We start from the raw sequence: 14,318 nt of genomic DNA on the forward strand, positions 1-14,318 counted from the left end.
TATTTTAATGATGTCATCATGGGTTAGTTAGGTGGCACAGTGGACAAAGCACCAGCCCTGCATCCAGGAAGTCCCAAGCCCAAATCTAGCCCCAGACATAAGACACCCCACCCTGTCTGCCCCACAAAGAACAAAACATAAATGCTTTACAGATATTATCCTTTCATATTCAATTCAGACCTGTGTCTTCTGTGAATTTCTTACTGAGATAGTTCTTATGATTTCAAAGTATTATCTTCCCATGTAGGAATGTAAATAGTTTGATCTTTTAATATCCCTCATGAAGTCTTTTTCCTGTTTACCTTTTTATGCTTCTCCAGGATCTTGTATTTGAAAGTCAAATTTTCTATTCAGTTCTGGTCTTTTCATCACAAATGCTTGAAAGACCTCTTTCTCATTGAAATCCCATTTTTGCCTCTGAAAAATTATACTCAGTTTTGCTGGGTACGTGATTTTTGGCTGAAGTCTCAGTTCCTTTGCCCTCTGGAATATCATATTCCATGCCCTTTGGTCCTTTAATGCAGAAGCTGCTAGATCTTGCTTTATCCTCATTGGAGCGCCACAGTATTCGAATTCCTTTTTTCTAGCTGCTTGCAATATTTTCTCCTTGACCTGGGAGTTCTGGAATTTGGCTATAATATTCCTGGAGGTTTTCCTTTTGGGATCTCTTTCAGGAGGTAATCTGTGGATTCTTTAAATTTCTATTTTAGCTAGAATATCAGGGCAATTTTCCCTCACAATCTCTTGGAGGATGGTGTCTAAGCTTTTGTTTTGGTCATGGTTTTCAGGTAGTTCAATGATTTTCAGATTATCTCTCCTGGATTTATTTTCCAGGTGAGCTGTTTTTCCAAGGAGATATTTCACATTGCCCTCTATTTTCTCATTCAGTTGGATTTGCTTTACTGTGTCTTGGTTTCTCATAAGGTCACTAGCTTCCATTTGTTCAGTCCTAATTCTTAGGCAGTTATTTTCATCAGACAGTTTTTTAATCTCCTTTTCCATTTGGCTTTTCAAACTGTTGACTTTTTTCTCATGACTCTCCTGCCTCGCTCTCATTTCCCTTTCCATTCTTTCCTCCTTTTCTCTACATCTTCTATTTCTCCTACTTTCTCTTCAAAGTCCCTTTTGAGAGCTTCCGTGGCCTAAGACCAGTTCATATTTTTCTTGGAAGCTTTGGATGTTGGAGCTTTGACCCTGTTATTATCTTCTTCTGAGGTTGTATTGTGGTCTACCTTACCCCCAAAGAAGTTTTTGATGGTCTTTTGCTTTCTCTGCCTACTCATCCTGGATTAATATTTCTTGGCTTTTAACTCCTTCTTTAAGTGTGGCGCTGCTTCCAGGACACACTGTACAAACTACAGCGTGGCCCGGGGGATGGTTGCGCTTCTTCTCAGCCTGCCTGGCCTCGCTTTCATTTGATTTTAAACTCTCCACTAGGGGGTGGGGGGTGGGGGGGCTGCTTCTCGGCTTAGCTCCTGTTCCCAGCTTCAGAGGGTCCCAGGTGTTTTGGTTTGAGGCGGGGCAGGTTTTAATCTCACCTGGCCTGTTCTCAGGTGCAGAGATAACCCCAGGCCTACTTACTAAGCAACCAACCAGCAAAGCTTTCTGTGGTGTGGTTCTCAGCTTCTGATGAGCCTGCCTGCTTCCCTGCCTGCTTCCCTCCCTGACCTGGGCCTTCAGCCGCTCAGGATTTCTTCCTGGTTGCCTGCTGGGGTGAAATAGTCGAATCCTTCCTCCAGTCCACTGGTACCCCTGCACTTACCACCCCGCCCTGGGCCAGCCATTCAGCCCGATCACACGCTTGGTTCCAGAAGACACCCAGAAGTTGGTATTTTAACTGAATCTTGAAGGAAGCTAAGGATACTAAGAGATTGAGGTGAGAGAGAAAATTCCTGGCATGGGAAGGATATGCCTGTGCAAGGCATAAAAGGGAGAATTGTGTGTTCATTTAGAGACTAGCAATTACACAAGTTTTGCCAGATTGTAGAATACATAGAGGGACATAGTGTGTAAAATCAGGAAGGGGACATGTTATGAAGAACTTTAAGTGCCAGAGGACTTGATATTTGATCTTGGAAATAATAGGGAGCCACTGAAGTTTATTGAGTGGAGGGAGGGGTCATACCTGTGCTTTAGAAAAATCACTTTTCCAACTATATGAAGGGTGGATTGGAATTAGGATGAAATTAGAAACCTATTTCAGTAATCCAGGTGAGAGGAATTGTGGAGGTAGAAATGACAATATTTGGCAATAGATTGGGAATAAAAATGATGATTCAAGGATGACACCAAAGTTGTAAGGTATGGTGACTGGAAGGACAGTAGTGCCATCAACAAAAGGGATGATAATAATAACAGAGAATTTCCAGCAATAAGAGGGAAATTTGAAAAAGGGATAGGTTTGAAGGGGAAAATGGTATGTGTTGTGTTTGAGATGGCTGTAGAACAACTAGTTTAGAATATAGAATAAATAGTTATGTAACCTATGTAGCAGGTGAAAGATGAAAATGACTGAGGAAACAAAGGTTCAAGCATCCAAGGATATCAGTTTATTAAATAATGCGTGCCAGTCACCCAACAAATGAGAACCAGTCACCTTCCTCAGCTTTGGTGCTCAGGAGAGAGTTATGGGCTAGATAAAGATTTGGTAGTTGTCTACATAAAGATGATAATTGAACCCAGAAGAGTTGATAAGATCACCAAATGAAGTAGTAGAAAAGAGAAGAGAACACAATACAAGTTTATGGGAACACCCACATTGGGTGGGTGGGCCATGAAGATCAGCAAAGGTTACTAAGTAGGAGTGGTCAGAACAGGCAGGAAGAGAACCAAGAGAGGATCATATCAGAAAAACTTAGTGAGGAGAAATTATCTAGGAATAGAAGGTTTTTAACAGTGTCAACTGATACAGAGATGTCAAGGTGAATGAGGATTAAGAAAAGGTACTAGTTTTGGCATTTAACAGATCATTGGTAACTTTGGAGAAAGCTATTTCAGTTGAATGATGAGGTCAGAAACCAGATTGCAGAGGGTTTAGAAGAGAGTTGACAAAAGAGGAAATGGAGACACCAGTTGTAGAAAGCTCGTTCAAGTAGTTTAGGTGAGAAGGGAAGGAGAGCTATAAGAACATATCTAACAGGGATGGATGCATCTAATGAAGGTTTTTGTTTTGTTTTTAGCTTGGGGAAAACAAGTTTTTAGACATTCAGATTAAAAATTACATCATGAGAATGTTAGTGGAGACAACTGACAGGAAAAGACAAGAAGGGGTGATTTCCAGGGTACATGTAGAAGAGTTGGCCTAGGCAAGAAGGGTCACTTCTTCATCAAATACTGCAGTGAAGAAGGAGCTAGTGAGAAGTGATGTCAGAAGGGTGTGAGGTTGGGGGCAGCTAGGTGGTGCAGTGGATAAAGCACCAGGCCTGGATTCAGGAGGATCTGAGTTCAAATCTGGCCTCAGACACCTGACACTTACTAGCTGTGTGACCCTGGGCAAGTCACTTAACCCTCTTTGCCCCACAAAAAGGGGAAAAAGGGGGGAAAAAAAAAGAAGGGTATGAGATAAAGAAAAAGAAAGAAGAGGGTTTTCCTAACTAATGGCTTCAACTTTTTTGGACAAGTATGAGGTGAGATCCTCAGCTGAGAAGACTGAGCTAAGATTAACATGGGAATCTCGAGAAGGGAGGGTTTGGAACATCTGTTTTGGGGATAGAGAACCAATTAAGGAGTAGGATTGACTTGCTGCTGCAGAGGGCCCAGTTGAGGGATCATAAATTTTGTAGCAGGCCCAGTCAGCAACATTTTGTGATTTCCTCCAACTTCTGTTCAACACAAAGTAGGAATGAAGGAGAAATATGTGGAAGTAACCCAAGGGTTGGGGTTTAATAAGGCATGATCAGCAGTAAGACAAAGAAACAAGGGATTTCAAAGTAGAGAACAGTATAGTTGAACTGGTTCACCAAAGCTCAAGATTGGGACTGGAAGAAAATATAACCGTGCAGAGGGTGATGGCCTGGTCCCTAACTGGTCCCAGTTAGGACAAAGAACATGAGTAGAGGTCTTAAATTATAGGCTATAGGCTACTGTATGTTGTAGATACTCAGGAAATGGTGAAGTGCACTTTTTTTTTCTTTTTTTCTTTTTTGTGGGGCAATGGGGGTTAAGTGACTTACCCAGGGTCACACAGCTAGAAGTGCACCTTTTTTTTTTTTTTTTTTTTAGTGAGGCAATTGGGGTTAAGTGACTTGCCCAGGGTCACACAGCTAGTAAGTGTTAAGTGTCTGAGGCCGGATTTGAACTCAGGTACTCCTGACTCCAGGGCCAGTGCTCTATCCACTGCGCCACCTAGCTGCCCCTAGAAGTGCACTTTTAATCCATGAAAATGGAACATAAGCTTTCTCTTGCTGGGTCCTCTCCAACTAGAGTGCAAGTGCTTTATGTGATTCTTGGGAACTTTAGGAAATGATAGAAAATGCACAGGTGTAACTCTCTATGCACTCCAGTTTTACTAAAAAGAAATCACCAATGTAATAAAGAACAGTATTTTTAAACGTGTTCGAGTATTCACTTTTGGCTGAGAACATACTGGTCCCCAATACTCAGCCTAAGGAGCAGAACAAACTTACTACAAAGGGTTTCCTTTTTGATGGGATGTTTCACAATCTAGTACTTTCCTAGAATGAGGGCTCATTGCTAGGAAACAGGCAGAAAGACATGAACTGCTAGTCACCATCTCATCGCTGGGGGGATGTTTGCAGCTGCCTCAACCTGAAGAAGCTTTGTTGCCAAGTAATCCAGCAAGATCTTCTCAGTTCACTTTCTGTGGGGAACTTGTGGCTTGGGGCTGGTCTAGCACTGTGGTCACTGTCACAGATGGACCCCAACTTAACTTCTCCATTCACCTCAGCCTTTCTACCCTCAGACGTTATATAGCAATTTAATCTTACCTCTTTGATGCACTTATTCTCATAGGCAGGTGGTCTCATCAATACAGATGCTCCCTCCAGTAATGCAGATGGCAGCTCACCCATGGCTGCCCATAGTCTAGGAGTCTGATTCATGTCTTCTCACACGTTTACCACAGTGAATGCAACAAACAGGCTGGGGATTGTGTTTCTTTCTTTGGCATCAGATTACTGGATGACGTGGAATATTGTCAGTTACCCTTCATTCTTACTATATGACCAGCCCATCTTTTTAAATTATATCTTTAATTTCTTCTTTAATACTGTTAGTTATTCTTGTGTATTATAGTTATCTTGATGTTATCATTTAAAAGATGGTGTGATCAGGAAGGCATTGGTAGTTGCTAAACAATGAAGCTAACTTTTTACCTCTGTGAAATCTTTTTAAGACTAATCTATAGGGGCAGCTAGGTGGCGCAGTGGATAAAGCACCGGCCCTGGATTCAGGAGTATCTGAGTTCAAATCCAGCCTCAGACGCTTGACACTTACTAGCTGTGTGACCCTAAGCAAGTCACTGAACCCCCATTACCCCGCAAAAAACAAAACAAAACAAAAAACATTAAAAAGTAATCTATCAAGTTTTGAAGGTGTAGATGATGAACATATGAGAAACTGGCAGGCTTTTACAGGCATCTTCATGGTCCCTTTGGTTAATTATAGGAGTATGAAGAGCACAGAATTATAATGTTTTGGCCTGTTGAATAGAGAATTTAACTGTATATAATATTTGACTCAGTGGAACAGGATGCCTCCTTGTGTACTCTGCTCTGGTGGGATGTCTCCTGCACATGTGTTAAGATCATTCAGGATTCCTTGATGCATACGGCTGCAGAGAGAGAGCTCTCCACCATTTTGCTGGTTGTGTGTAATCAACAGGGAATGGGACAAGAAGATGTGTGTTATTAGGGTGTTTGCCACTGTCAGAGGAAGCTCTTCACAGACTTCAAGGAAAGGAGGGACTCCTTCCCTGTGGAGAGTTAGGACTTCCTCTGTGAGGGTGACATTTTGCTGATTGCAGCAAGCTGCAGAATAGGCCTGAGCCTTTTCAATGAAATCCATAACCCCTAAAAAGAGATCAGCCTAACAGTCCACGCAGATGAAAGCACGGGTAAGAATATTTATAGTCCAGACTGACATTCAGTTAGCTCTTTGAGTTAATTTACCAAATACATGTCTCTTGAATGGGCACTAATATGGAGTAGGTCCAGAATTAAATATGGGGAAGAGGACATGCTGGATTATACTTGGGAAACTATATAGTACTATGTTAGGGGCTCTCACTGGAAATACTGAAATGAGGGCACTCTGATTTAGAGATCAGAAATTACCGGTTACTCATTTCAGTTCCTTGTTAGAAGTAAATGCCTCTTTAAATGAATAATTATGTATTACACTTAGAGAATGGGGGAAAAGGAGGAAACTCACATGTAAGACTTAGGCATCTGAAAGAAATTTATTGAAGGATATTTTTTACAGCTGACTAGAGATCCGAGTAGGATGCTGTAGACCAGTAGCTTCAAATTTAAATAGAAACAGATCCCTGCTAGTGGCATATTGACCTAGAAAACCACAAATTAACATTATCTTTGTTTTATTGTATTATTTATTTTCTTAATCATTTCCATTACATTTTAAACTGGCTGAGGCTGCACTTGGGAGTATTCAAGGCTACATGTCCTGCTCTTGAAACTTTTGCAATAGATCTCCAAATCTGCATTCAGAATGAGATGGTGGTTTGGCAGTTCCACAAACTGGTGTGGTGATGTGACAGCTCCTCTAAAGACAGCTTCCCAGCTTTCTTTTTTTGTATAGGAAAAATCCCATCTCTGATGTATTTTCGGAGCATTCCAAAATGGCACTGGACGGAAAGCAAAGCATTTTCTGTTACCTTCACTGCCAAATCAATACTTTGAGACCTTTGAGGTCAAGGGGGAGTGGGGAAGATTTTATCTGTGATCCCACGTGCTAGGATCTGTTGGAGACAGTTTTACTGAGCATAAAACCACAAAAATCAGACATGGAAAGCGTTGTCCTTACCACAATACTTTGATTCAACGCTGATCTGTTCCTAGGTATAATATTCTTTCTCCTTCCTCTGTCTTTGCACAGACAATCCACAAAACCAGAAATGTTTTCCCTCCTCAGTTCCACCTCTTAGGACCTCTCATTCCCTTCAAGGTTCAGCTAAAGACCTCTTTAAAGAGGTCTTTCCTAATTCCTTCTGATGATCACTCCGTGTGTGTGTGTGTGTGTGTGTGTGTGTGTGTGTGTGTGTGTGTGTGTGTGTGTGAGTGTCTTGTATTTACTTGTCTGTGGACATGGTGTATACTGCTAGTTTATTTCTGGCCCCTTGCAGGCTACAGATTGGCTCACTTTTATATTTGTGTCCCTGGTACCCAGCCGAGTAGTAGGCAATAAACAGGGGCAGCTAGGTGGCGCAGTGGATAAAGCACTTGCCCTAGATTCAGGAGGACCTGAGTTCAGATCCAGCCTCAGATACTTGGCACTTAGCTGTGTGACCCGGGGCAAGTCACTTAACCCTCATTGCCCCACCAAAACAAACAAACAAACAAACAAACCAAAACCAATAAACAGTAAGCTTTTTTTTTTATTTAAAGAAAAATGAATAGTTATATTTTCTTTGGCCAAAATGGACCCTTCCCCAAAAACCTCAATAGTGATTTGACAAAGAATTTGGAGTCTGAGGGGGTGCCCATCAATTAGGGAATGGCTGAATAATTCATAGTATATAAATGCTAGCATACTATAAGAAATGATGGAGATGGTTTCAAAGAAAAAGTGGAAGACATGAACTTATGCAGAGTGAGCTAAGTAGAACCAGGAGAGTGGTTTATACAACTTCAGTATTGTAAAGACAAAGAGCTTTGAAAGACTTAGGTACATTGATCAGTGTAATGACCAGCCACTATTCCAGGGACTAATCATAAAAATGCTTCCTGTCTCCTGATTGAGAGGCCCAGATGGGTCAAGACTGAAGTGCAGAATGAGACATGTTTGTATGTAATGTTTTCTTCCCTTTGGACATAGTGAGGAAATTGGTTTTATCTAATGGTCTGAGACAAGTTCTTTATATTCCCTGGCCTCTAAAAGTCCCTTCCATCTCTAGATCTATGATTTCTATGATGTCATGATCTTCTCCCTCCTCCCAGATCTTGTCTCTTCCTAGGATCACTGGGGAAGAAGTAAGAAGCATTTAAAGAAGGAATTCTGGGGGCAACTAGGTGGCGCAGTGGATGGAGCACCGGCCCTGGAGTCAGGGGTACCTGAGTTCAGATCTGGCCTCAGACATTTGACACTTACTAGCTGTGTGACCCTGGGCAAGTCACTTAACCCCAATTGCCTCACTAAAAAATAAAAAAAATAAAAAAATAAAGAAGGAATTCTGGTGAGGGACCAGGATAAAAAGGGTAGACCTAGAGGCTCTGCTTTTGGAAGAACTAAAGGCAAAAAATTTACCCTGGAGCACTGTAAGAAACTTTTCCCCTGAAAACTAATTTTGAGAAGTAAAAATTGCTGACCTTTTAGAGTTCCTACACATGAAGTATATAGTTGGGCAACATGTAAGTCAGAGAATGTTTTGTCCAAGCTGCATTTTGAAGCTTATTTTTAGAAGTGGAACATAGGACTCAGTACAGTCAAGATTTCTAAGTGCCTTAAATACAGACAGAGGGACAGCACAAAAGGCCCAGTGATGGTGACTTCACTAACTCCCTCTGATCCCTATTCATCCTAGCCTGGGCCAGTGTGCACAGTAAAGCCGTGTCCCAGGACAGAGAGGACTGTTATGGGCTAATTGGCTGGGATCTTAATTAATTAATTAATTGATTAATTAATTAATTTATTTAGTGAGGCAATTGGGGTTAAGTGACTTGCCCACGGTCACACAGCTAGTAAGTGTTAAGTGTCTGAGGCCGGATTTGAACTCGGGTACTTCTGACTCCAGGGCCGGTGCTCTATCCACTGCGCCACCTAGATGCCCCATCTTAATTTATATGAATGCTCATAAAATTGGGGACATAAGTACCTGTATGGAGAAAATGGAGATCCAATTTGTCTATTGATATCTCTTAAATCATGGGGTTTAGACATGGAAGGAATCTTTAAGATCTTCTAATCTAATTCTCTTATTTTATGAATGAGGAAATGAAACCCAGAACAGTGATTTGCCCGAGGTTACAAAGTAAATGGAAGAGCAAGTACTTGAAACTAGGTTCCCTGACTCTTGACTTTCCAACAAGTCAGCATTGCATAAGGCCAGACTATGAGTGCAGCACACTGCTAAGGCCTGTGGAGAAGACAGACAACGGAAGACAAGGTCCCTGCATGTGTTCCTGCCAGAGCTTTGGGTGAATGCCCAGAATTTAAATGCCACCACTTCCAAAGGAGCCTTCCCTAATTCCATTAACTTTTCCTGCTCAGACCTTAGGTAGAGCTAGGATTACACTCCTACTTAAAGTATTCATCTTGTTTTATTTTCTATTACGTTTAGTTATTATATAGGTGAAAGTAATAATGGTATCTTGCATAAGCTTTGTAGTACAATGCCAAGGCCACATGTTACTTACACTGGAGTATAAGACTGAGGTACTAATCCTTTCTTTGCTTTTTACTAGCTGTCCAGTCTTGGATGAGTTCTTAATCATTAGTTTTTCCATCCATAAAACAGTGATGATAATACTTGCTTTGCCTACCTCATAAAGTTTCTCTAAGGATTAAGTGAGTCACTGATGAGAAAAGTGTTTTGAAAAACGAAATTTTTCACAAGATCATAGATCCATAGCTGAAGCACCTTCACTTAAGAGATGAAGAAATTGAGGCTTGGATAGGTTAAGTGACTTGCCCAAAGTCACAAAGTAGTAATTGTTAAGCCCGGAGTTTCTGTTGGCCTCAGTTATACTCCCAGATCTTGTGTCAGTCATGCAGGCTCCTGCTGTTACGATCCTCCCTTCCTGAGCTCACAGCCTCACACCACAGGCAAGAGGTCTTGAGAACTGACCCAGACAAAGGTGAAGTCAGTTCACCTGGAATGCAGGAGCAGTGTGGGGCTGGCAAATTGGGCTTCCTGGATATATGAATGGGTCAGGAGCAAGCATAGTGACCCCACACACTGTTAAGGAGATGGAGATACAAAGATATGGGCACCTTCTTTTACCCAGAGCCCAAATGAACCCAGTCACAGAGTGCCTGTCAAATCTGTGACAGTTCCTTTAGAGCAAGAAGGCTCCTGTTGGAAGGTTGTCTGCTTGTCTGCCTTCTCTCCTTGACATGTGATCAGCAAAGCATTTCAAAAGGAGCTGATGATTTTATTGGTGTGGTTGCTGTCTCCTTTCAGGAGAGGCTTCTTCATGAGTGACTGTGGTGAGAAAATCATCACTTGGTGGGCAGACTTCATGAATCTTTCCACATGTATGTTAGAACAACAGACATTGAGAAGCCTTTCCGACTTAGAAAGTCTCGTGCTTTACTAGAAGGGCCTTCAAAGATGCCAGGGTCACTTCTATTCCAGAATGAGGCATCAGAGGAGAACTAAGCTGGAAGATGACAAGGAATGTAAGAAAGTATAGAAATCATAAGAAATCTCTGTTGGGCATGACAGGTAGAGAAAGAATACAGGCTAATTACTGTGGAATCTATCTAATTAAAACAAACTCTAAGGTGAATCCTTGGAACCAACGGGGAATCTGGTTTTGTATTTTAGGTGTGATCTATATTTGTACAGAGGATGTTTTCCCAGACAAGCGTTTGCAGCAACTAATAGCTCTACAGCATCAACTGAGGACAGATGTTCCAGGGGAGATCATCAAGAAAATTAAATTTGGCAACTCTATTTTCATTGAGCATGCAGCTGACATAGTGAGTATTCTGCCCCTGCCCTGCAGCAAGATGTGTGTGTTGGGGAAGGAGGGGTTGTGGTCAGGGTCTGACTGGCCTGGGTTTTGAAATGAGTGGGAAATGGTGGGAAAATATCCATACCAAGGATAATTAGTGTCATCAGTTTTGTAGAGTAGAGGTCAGCAAACTACTACCTGCTTTTGTATGGCCCATGAGCTAAGAATGTTTTTTACATTTTAAAATAAAGTTTTATTATATAAAACCATTTTTAGCTTGCAGCTGTTCAAAACCAGACAGAATACCAGATGTGGCCCTCTGGCTAACCCCTACTGTAAAAGATGGACTTCTTTCTGAAATTACCTTTATCACGTAGAATTCTTAATAGTCTTTATGGGGGCAGTTAGGTGGCGCAGTGGATAGAGCACCAGCCCTGGAATCAGGAGGACCTGAGTTCAAATCCAGCCTCAGACACTTAACACTTACTAGCTGTGTGACCCTGGGCAAGTCACTTAACCCCAATTGCCTCACTAAAAAAACAAACAAACAAACAAACAAAAATAGTCTTTACAATTACCTGTATAATGCTGTTCATTTTTAAGCTAAATATCAGCCCCATTTAAACAGGAAGCAGTACATATAGGGGTGTTGGGAGAATATGTTAACTGGCAGGGCTAAGTAAGATATTTGAAGTTTTACAACAAACTGCTTTATAGTGAATCTTTTTTGGACAGCTAGAGGGCTCAGTGGTTAAAGCACCGGCCCTGGATTCAGGAGTGCCTGAGTTCAAATCCGGCCTCAGTCACTTGACACTTACTAGCTGTGTGACCCTGGGCAAGTCACTTAACCCTCACTGCCAAAAGGAAGGAAGGAAGGAAAATTAATCTTTTTTTTTTTTTTTTGGCAATGGATTCAGTATCTTATTCATAATAGCTAATATCAACATGGCACTTATTTTCTGCTAGGCACTGTGCTAACTGCTTTATAATTATCTAATTTTATCCTCACAACAACTCTGGGAGATAGGTGCTACTATTGCCCCCCGCTTACAGATGAGGAAAAACTGAGGCAGAATTTAAATGACTTGTCCAGAGTCACCCAGCTAGTAAGTATCTGAGACTGCATTTGAATTCAGGTCTTCTGACTACAGGCCCAGTGCTCTATCCAATGTACCACCTGCCTTTCAACATGAATTTGTATTGTTACATTGTGTGTGTGTGTGTGTGTGTCTATGTACAGAGTTTTAAATTCCACTCCCTAAAGTGAATTTATAGATTGTATAATTCTTTATTACATATATGATGAGCTATACAAAATCATACCTAGAAGTTATGTTTCATAGCTTGTTGAGTAAAGAATTGAATGTGAAAAAAAGTTAGCTTGGTAATAATTGTCATTGAAGAAGTAAAATTTCAGCACAGGGTAAGCTGAAAAGATTAAAACAGTTCTAGTACCACAACAGGAACCTGTCCCTGTCTAGGCTTCAGTCCCCTTCTCCACCAAGAACAGGAGAGACAGAATGACTGTAGTTGAGAGCTAAAAGACCCGAGTTTTAGTCCTGCCACTCTGTGGCCTCAATTACTTCCCATCTCTGAGCCTTAGTTTTCCTTTGAAAAAGGGAGGCAGTGGTCTAAATGTCCAAGGACCCAGCCATGACATTCTGTGGAGCCAAGTCTTGGGATCCTAGACACATGAAGTCTGACTTTTAGAGTAACCAAGAAATGAAAGGAGCATTTGGTCCAGCCCTCTCATTTTACAGAGAAGTCCTGACTAAAATGATTTGCTGAGTCTGGGACAAACTTGGCTGGTGACTGATTCTAATGAGCGTTCGGTTTCTTCTTATCTCTGGCTCTGCTCATCAGTTGGATGGAATAAGGGGTTTCAAAAGGTGTCCCTGTTATATGGATTCACCCAATTTAAAAAGATTTCCACATAAAGATCATTTTAAAGAATAAAAGGTACAGAGCACATAAAATTTTATTTTAAAAAATTTACAGTAAAATACATTAACACACATAGCTCCAAATGAAATAACAAAACAGGATATTATACACAGAGGCACAGACCTTTCCAATGCAGACTCAGTGTATGGCAAAGCCACAGACTTCAACCCTGCAGTCAGCCCCACAGAGTCTCTGGGAGAGTTGGGGGAATAACTGATGAAAAGCAGGAAACCAGCAGCATTCTCCTTTAAGAGTAGAGGCTGAAATATACAAAAGGCATTCAGGGACACTGACCAACTCCCCAGGTTTGTCCTCTCAGCTCAAAAGACTCACAAAGGTCACAGTCCTGTGCGATCCTGACAAATTATACAAAGATTAGTAGCAAGTTCCACAGCAAGAACAACCATAATGAACCTTGTTAAAGAACCACCAGCTCCCAGGTAGTTCCTCCGAGCCTTGACCACAGCCCTGTCAGCTCCAGATGGGACCGCGTTCCCAGTAGCAAGAGGTTACAAAGGCAGCAGTTGTGCCCCTTGTGGGTCCTGGAGAATGTAGACACTTCTATCAGGGAGGTCACTGTGGAAACTTTTCACTGAAAGAGAAGACAGCATCAAAGGAAATGGACGCTGTTTTCTGTGTGTGTGTAGTTCTAGGATTCCTGAAAATTCCCCCAACACTATGGGCCTTTGACAGTGCATTCAGATGCCTATGAGAAAAAGGTCTTAGGAAGAGATCTAAGACCAGGGCAGGGGCCAGTTGAGGAAAGGAAGGCCCTGAAGAAGTGTTTCCTAAAGCCCCAGGGCAGCTTGCCAGCAGAGCAGAGATCTCACAGCCCTCCTCAGAGGGCCAAAGTGCCCCTGACAAATCACCATATTCTAAATGCTCAAAGTACCTATTATTTCATATTTGGCATGCTATGGGATTATCGTCCAATCTGTGGACTGTCCTGATTCCTTAGGCCTTCACTGTCCTCACTTCCTTCTCTAGCTGTGTTCATTCTCTGCACTGTTACCAGAGGGTAAACAGGAGTGAGTCTTAAATCAGTTCTGTGTGTAGGATGGCTGCTCTGACAAAAGACTGGTTGGGTAACCAGAAGCTAATACAAAAAATGACGTTTTAGGGCTTAATCATCAATCATATTCCTTTTTTCATACTAGAATTGGCTGCACCCCATTTTCAGGGAAGATCACACACTTGTTTGTCCCAACACGTGAAGCACATTTCTATAGTGCTTTTTGGTGTAGACCACAAAATGGTGGAGTGCAGCCCACTCCAAGAATGCCAGCAGATGGGTCTCAACAGGGAAAGGGTTATTTTATACCAAATCTAATTTCATCCTGCTGTCTTCTATGGCAGATGACACATACAGGCCGACTTCTTTCCCCTTTTGCTGCCCTCAAAACTCCACAGTTAGCTTGGGATCTCCCCTGCCAAAGACAGGGACAGTTTGGGCCTCAGAAAACAAGGAGGGTGGATAGATGGCCTTGTTGTTTCCCCAGGTCAAGCAAGAGACTTTTCAGCTGTCACATGCTTTGCTTTTCCTTTCCAGCTCATTTATTA

General features: G+C 41.8%; 2 protein-coding genes across 5 annotated transcripts in view; one reads left to right on the forward strand and one right to left on the reverse strand.

Moving 5' to 3' along the window:
* Positions 1–14,318, forward strand: part of XRCC3 (X-ray repair cross complementing 3) — a 51,712-nt gene that overhangs the window by 32,943 nt on the left and 4,451 nt on the right. For all 3 annotated transcript variants that reach the window (XM_043982618.1, XM_043982620.1, XM_043982619.1), the window contains one exon: positions 10,685–10,839. In XM_043982618.1, the coding sequence (XP_043838553.1) occupies positions 10,685–10,839 (155 nt within the window). The remainder of the gene's footprint in view (positions 1–10,684; positions 10,840–14,318) is intronic.
* Positions 12,805–14,318, reverse strand: part of KLC1 (kinesin light chain 1) — a 73,417-nt gene continuing 71,903 nt past the window's right edge. Inside the window, exon 16 of one of the 2 annotated variants that reach the window (XM_043982609.1) lies at positions 12,805–13,350. In XM_043982609.1, the coding sequence (XP_043838544.1) occupies positions 13,348–13,350 (3 nt within the window). In that variant the 3' untranslated portion in view covers positions 12,805–13,347. The remainder of the gene's footprint in view (positions 13,351–14,318) is intronic. The other variant, XM_043982612.1, reaches the window with a different exon arrangement.

Source organism: Dromiciops gliroides, chromosome 2 (genome assembly GCF_019393635.1).
Source record: "Dromiciops gliroides isolate mDroGli1 chromosome 2, mDroGli1.pri, whole genome shotgun sequence".
Classification (NCBI taxonomy): domain Eukaryota; kingdom Metazoa; phylum Chordata; class Mammalia; order Microbiotheria; family Microbiotheriidae; genus Dromiciops; species Dromiciops gliroides.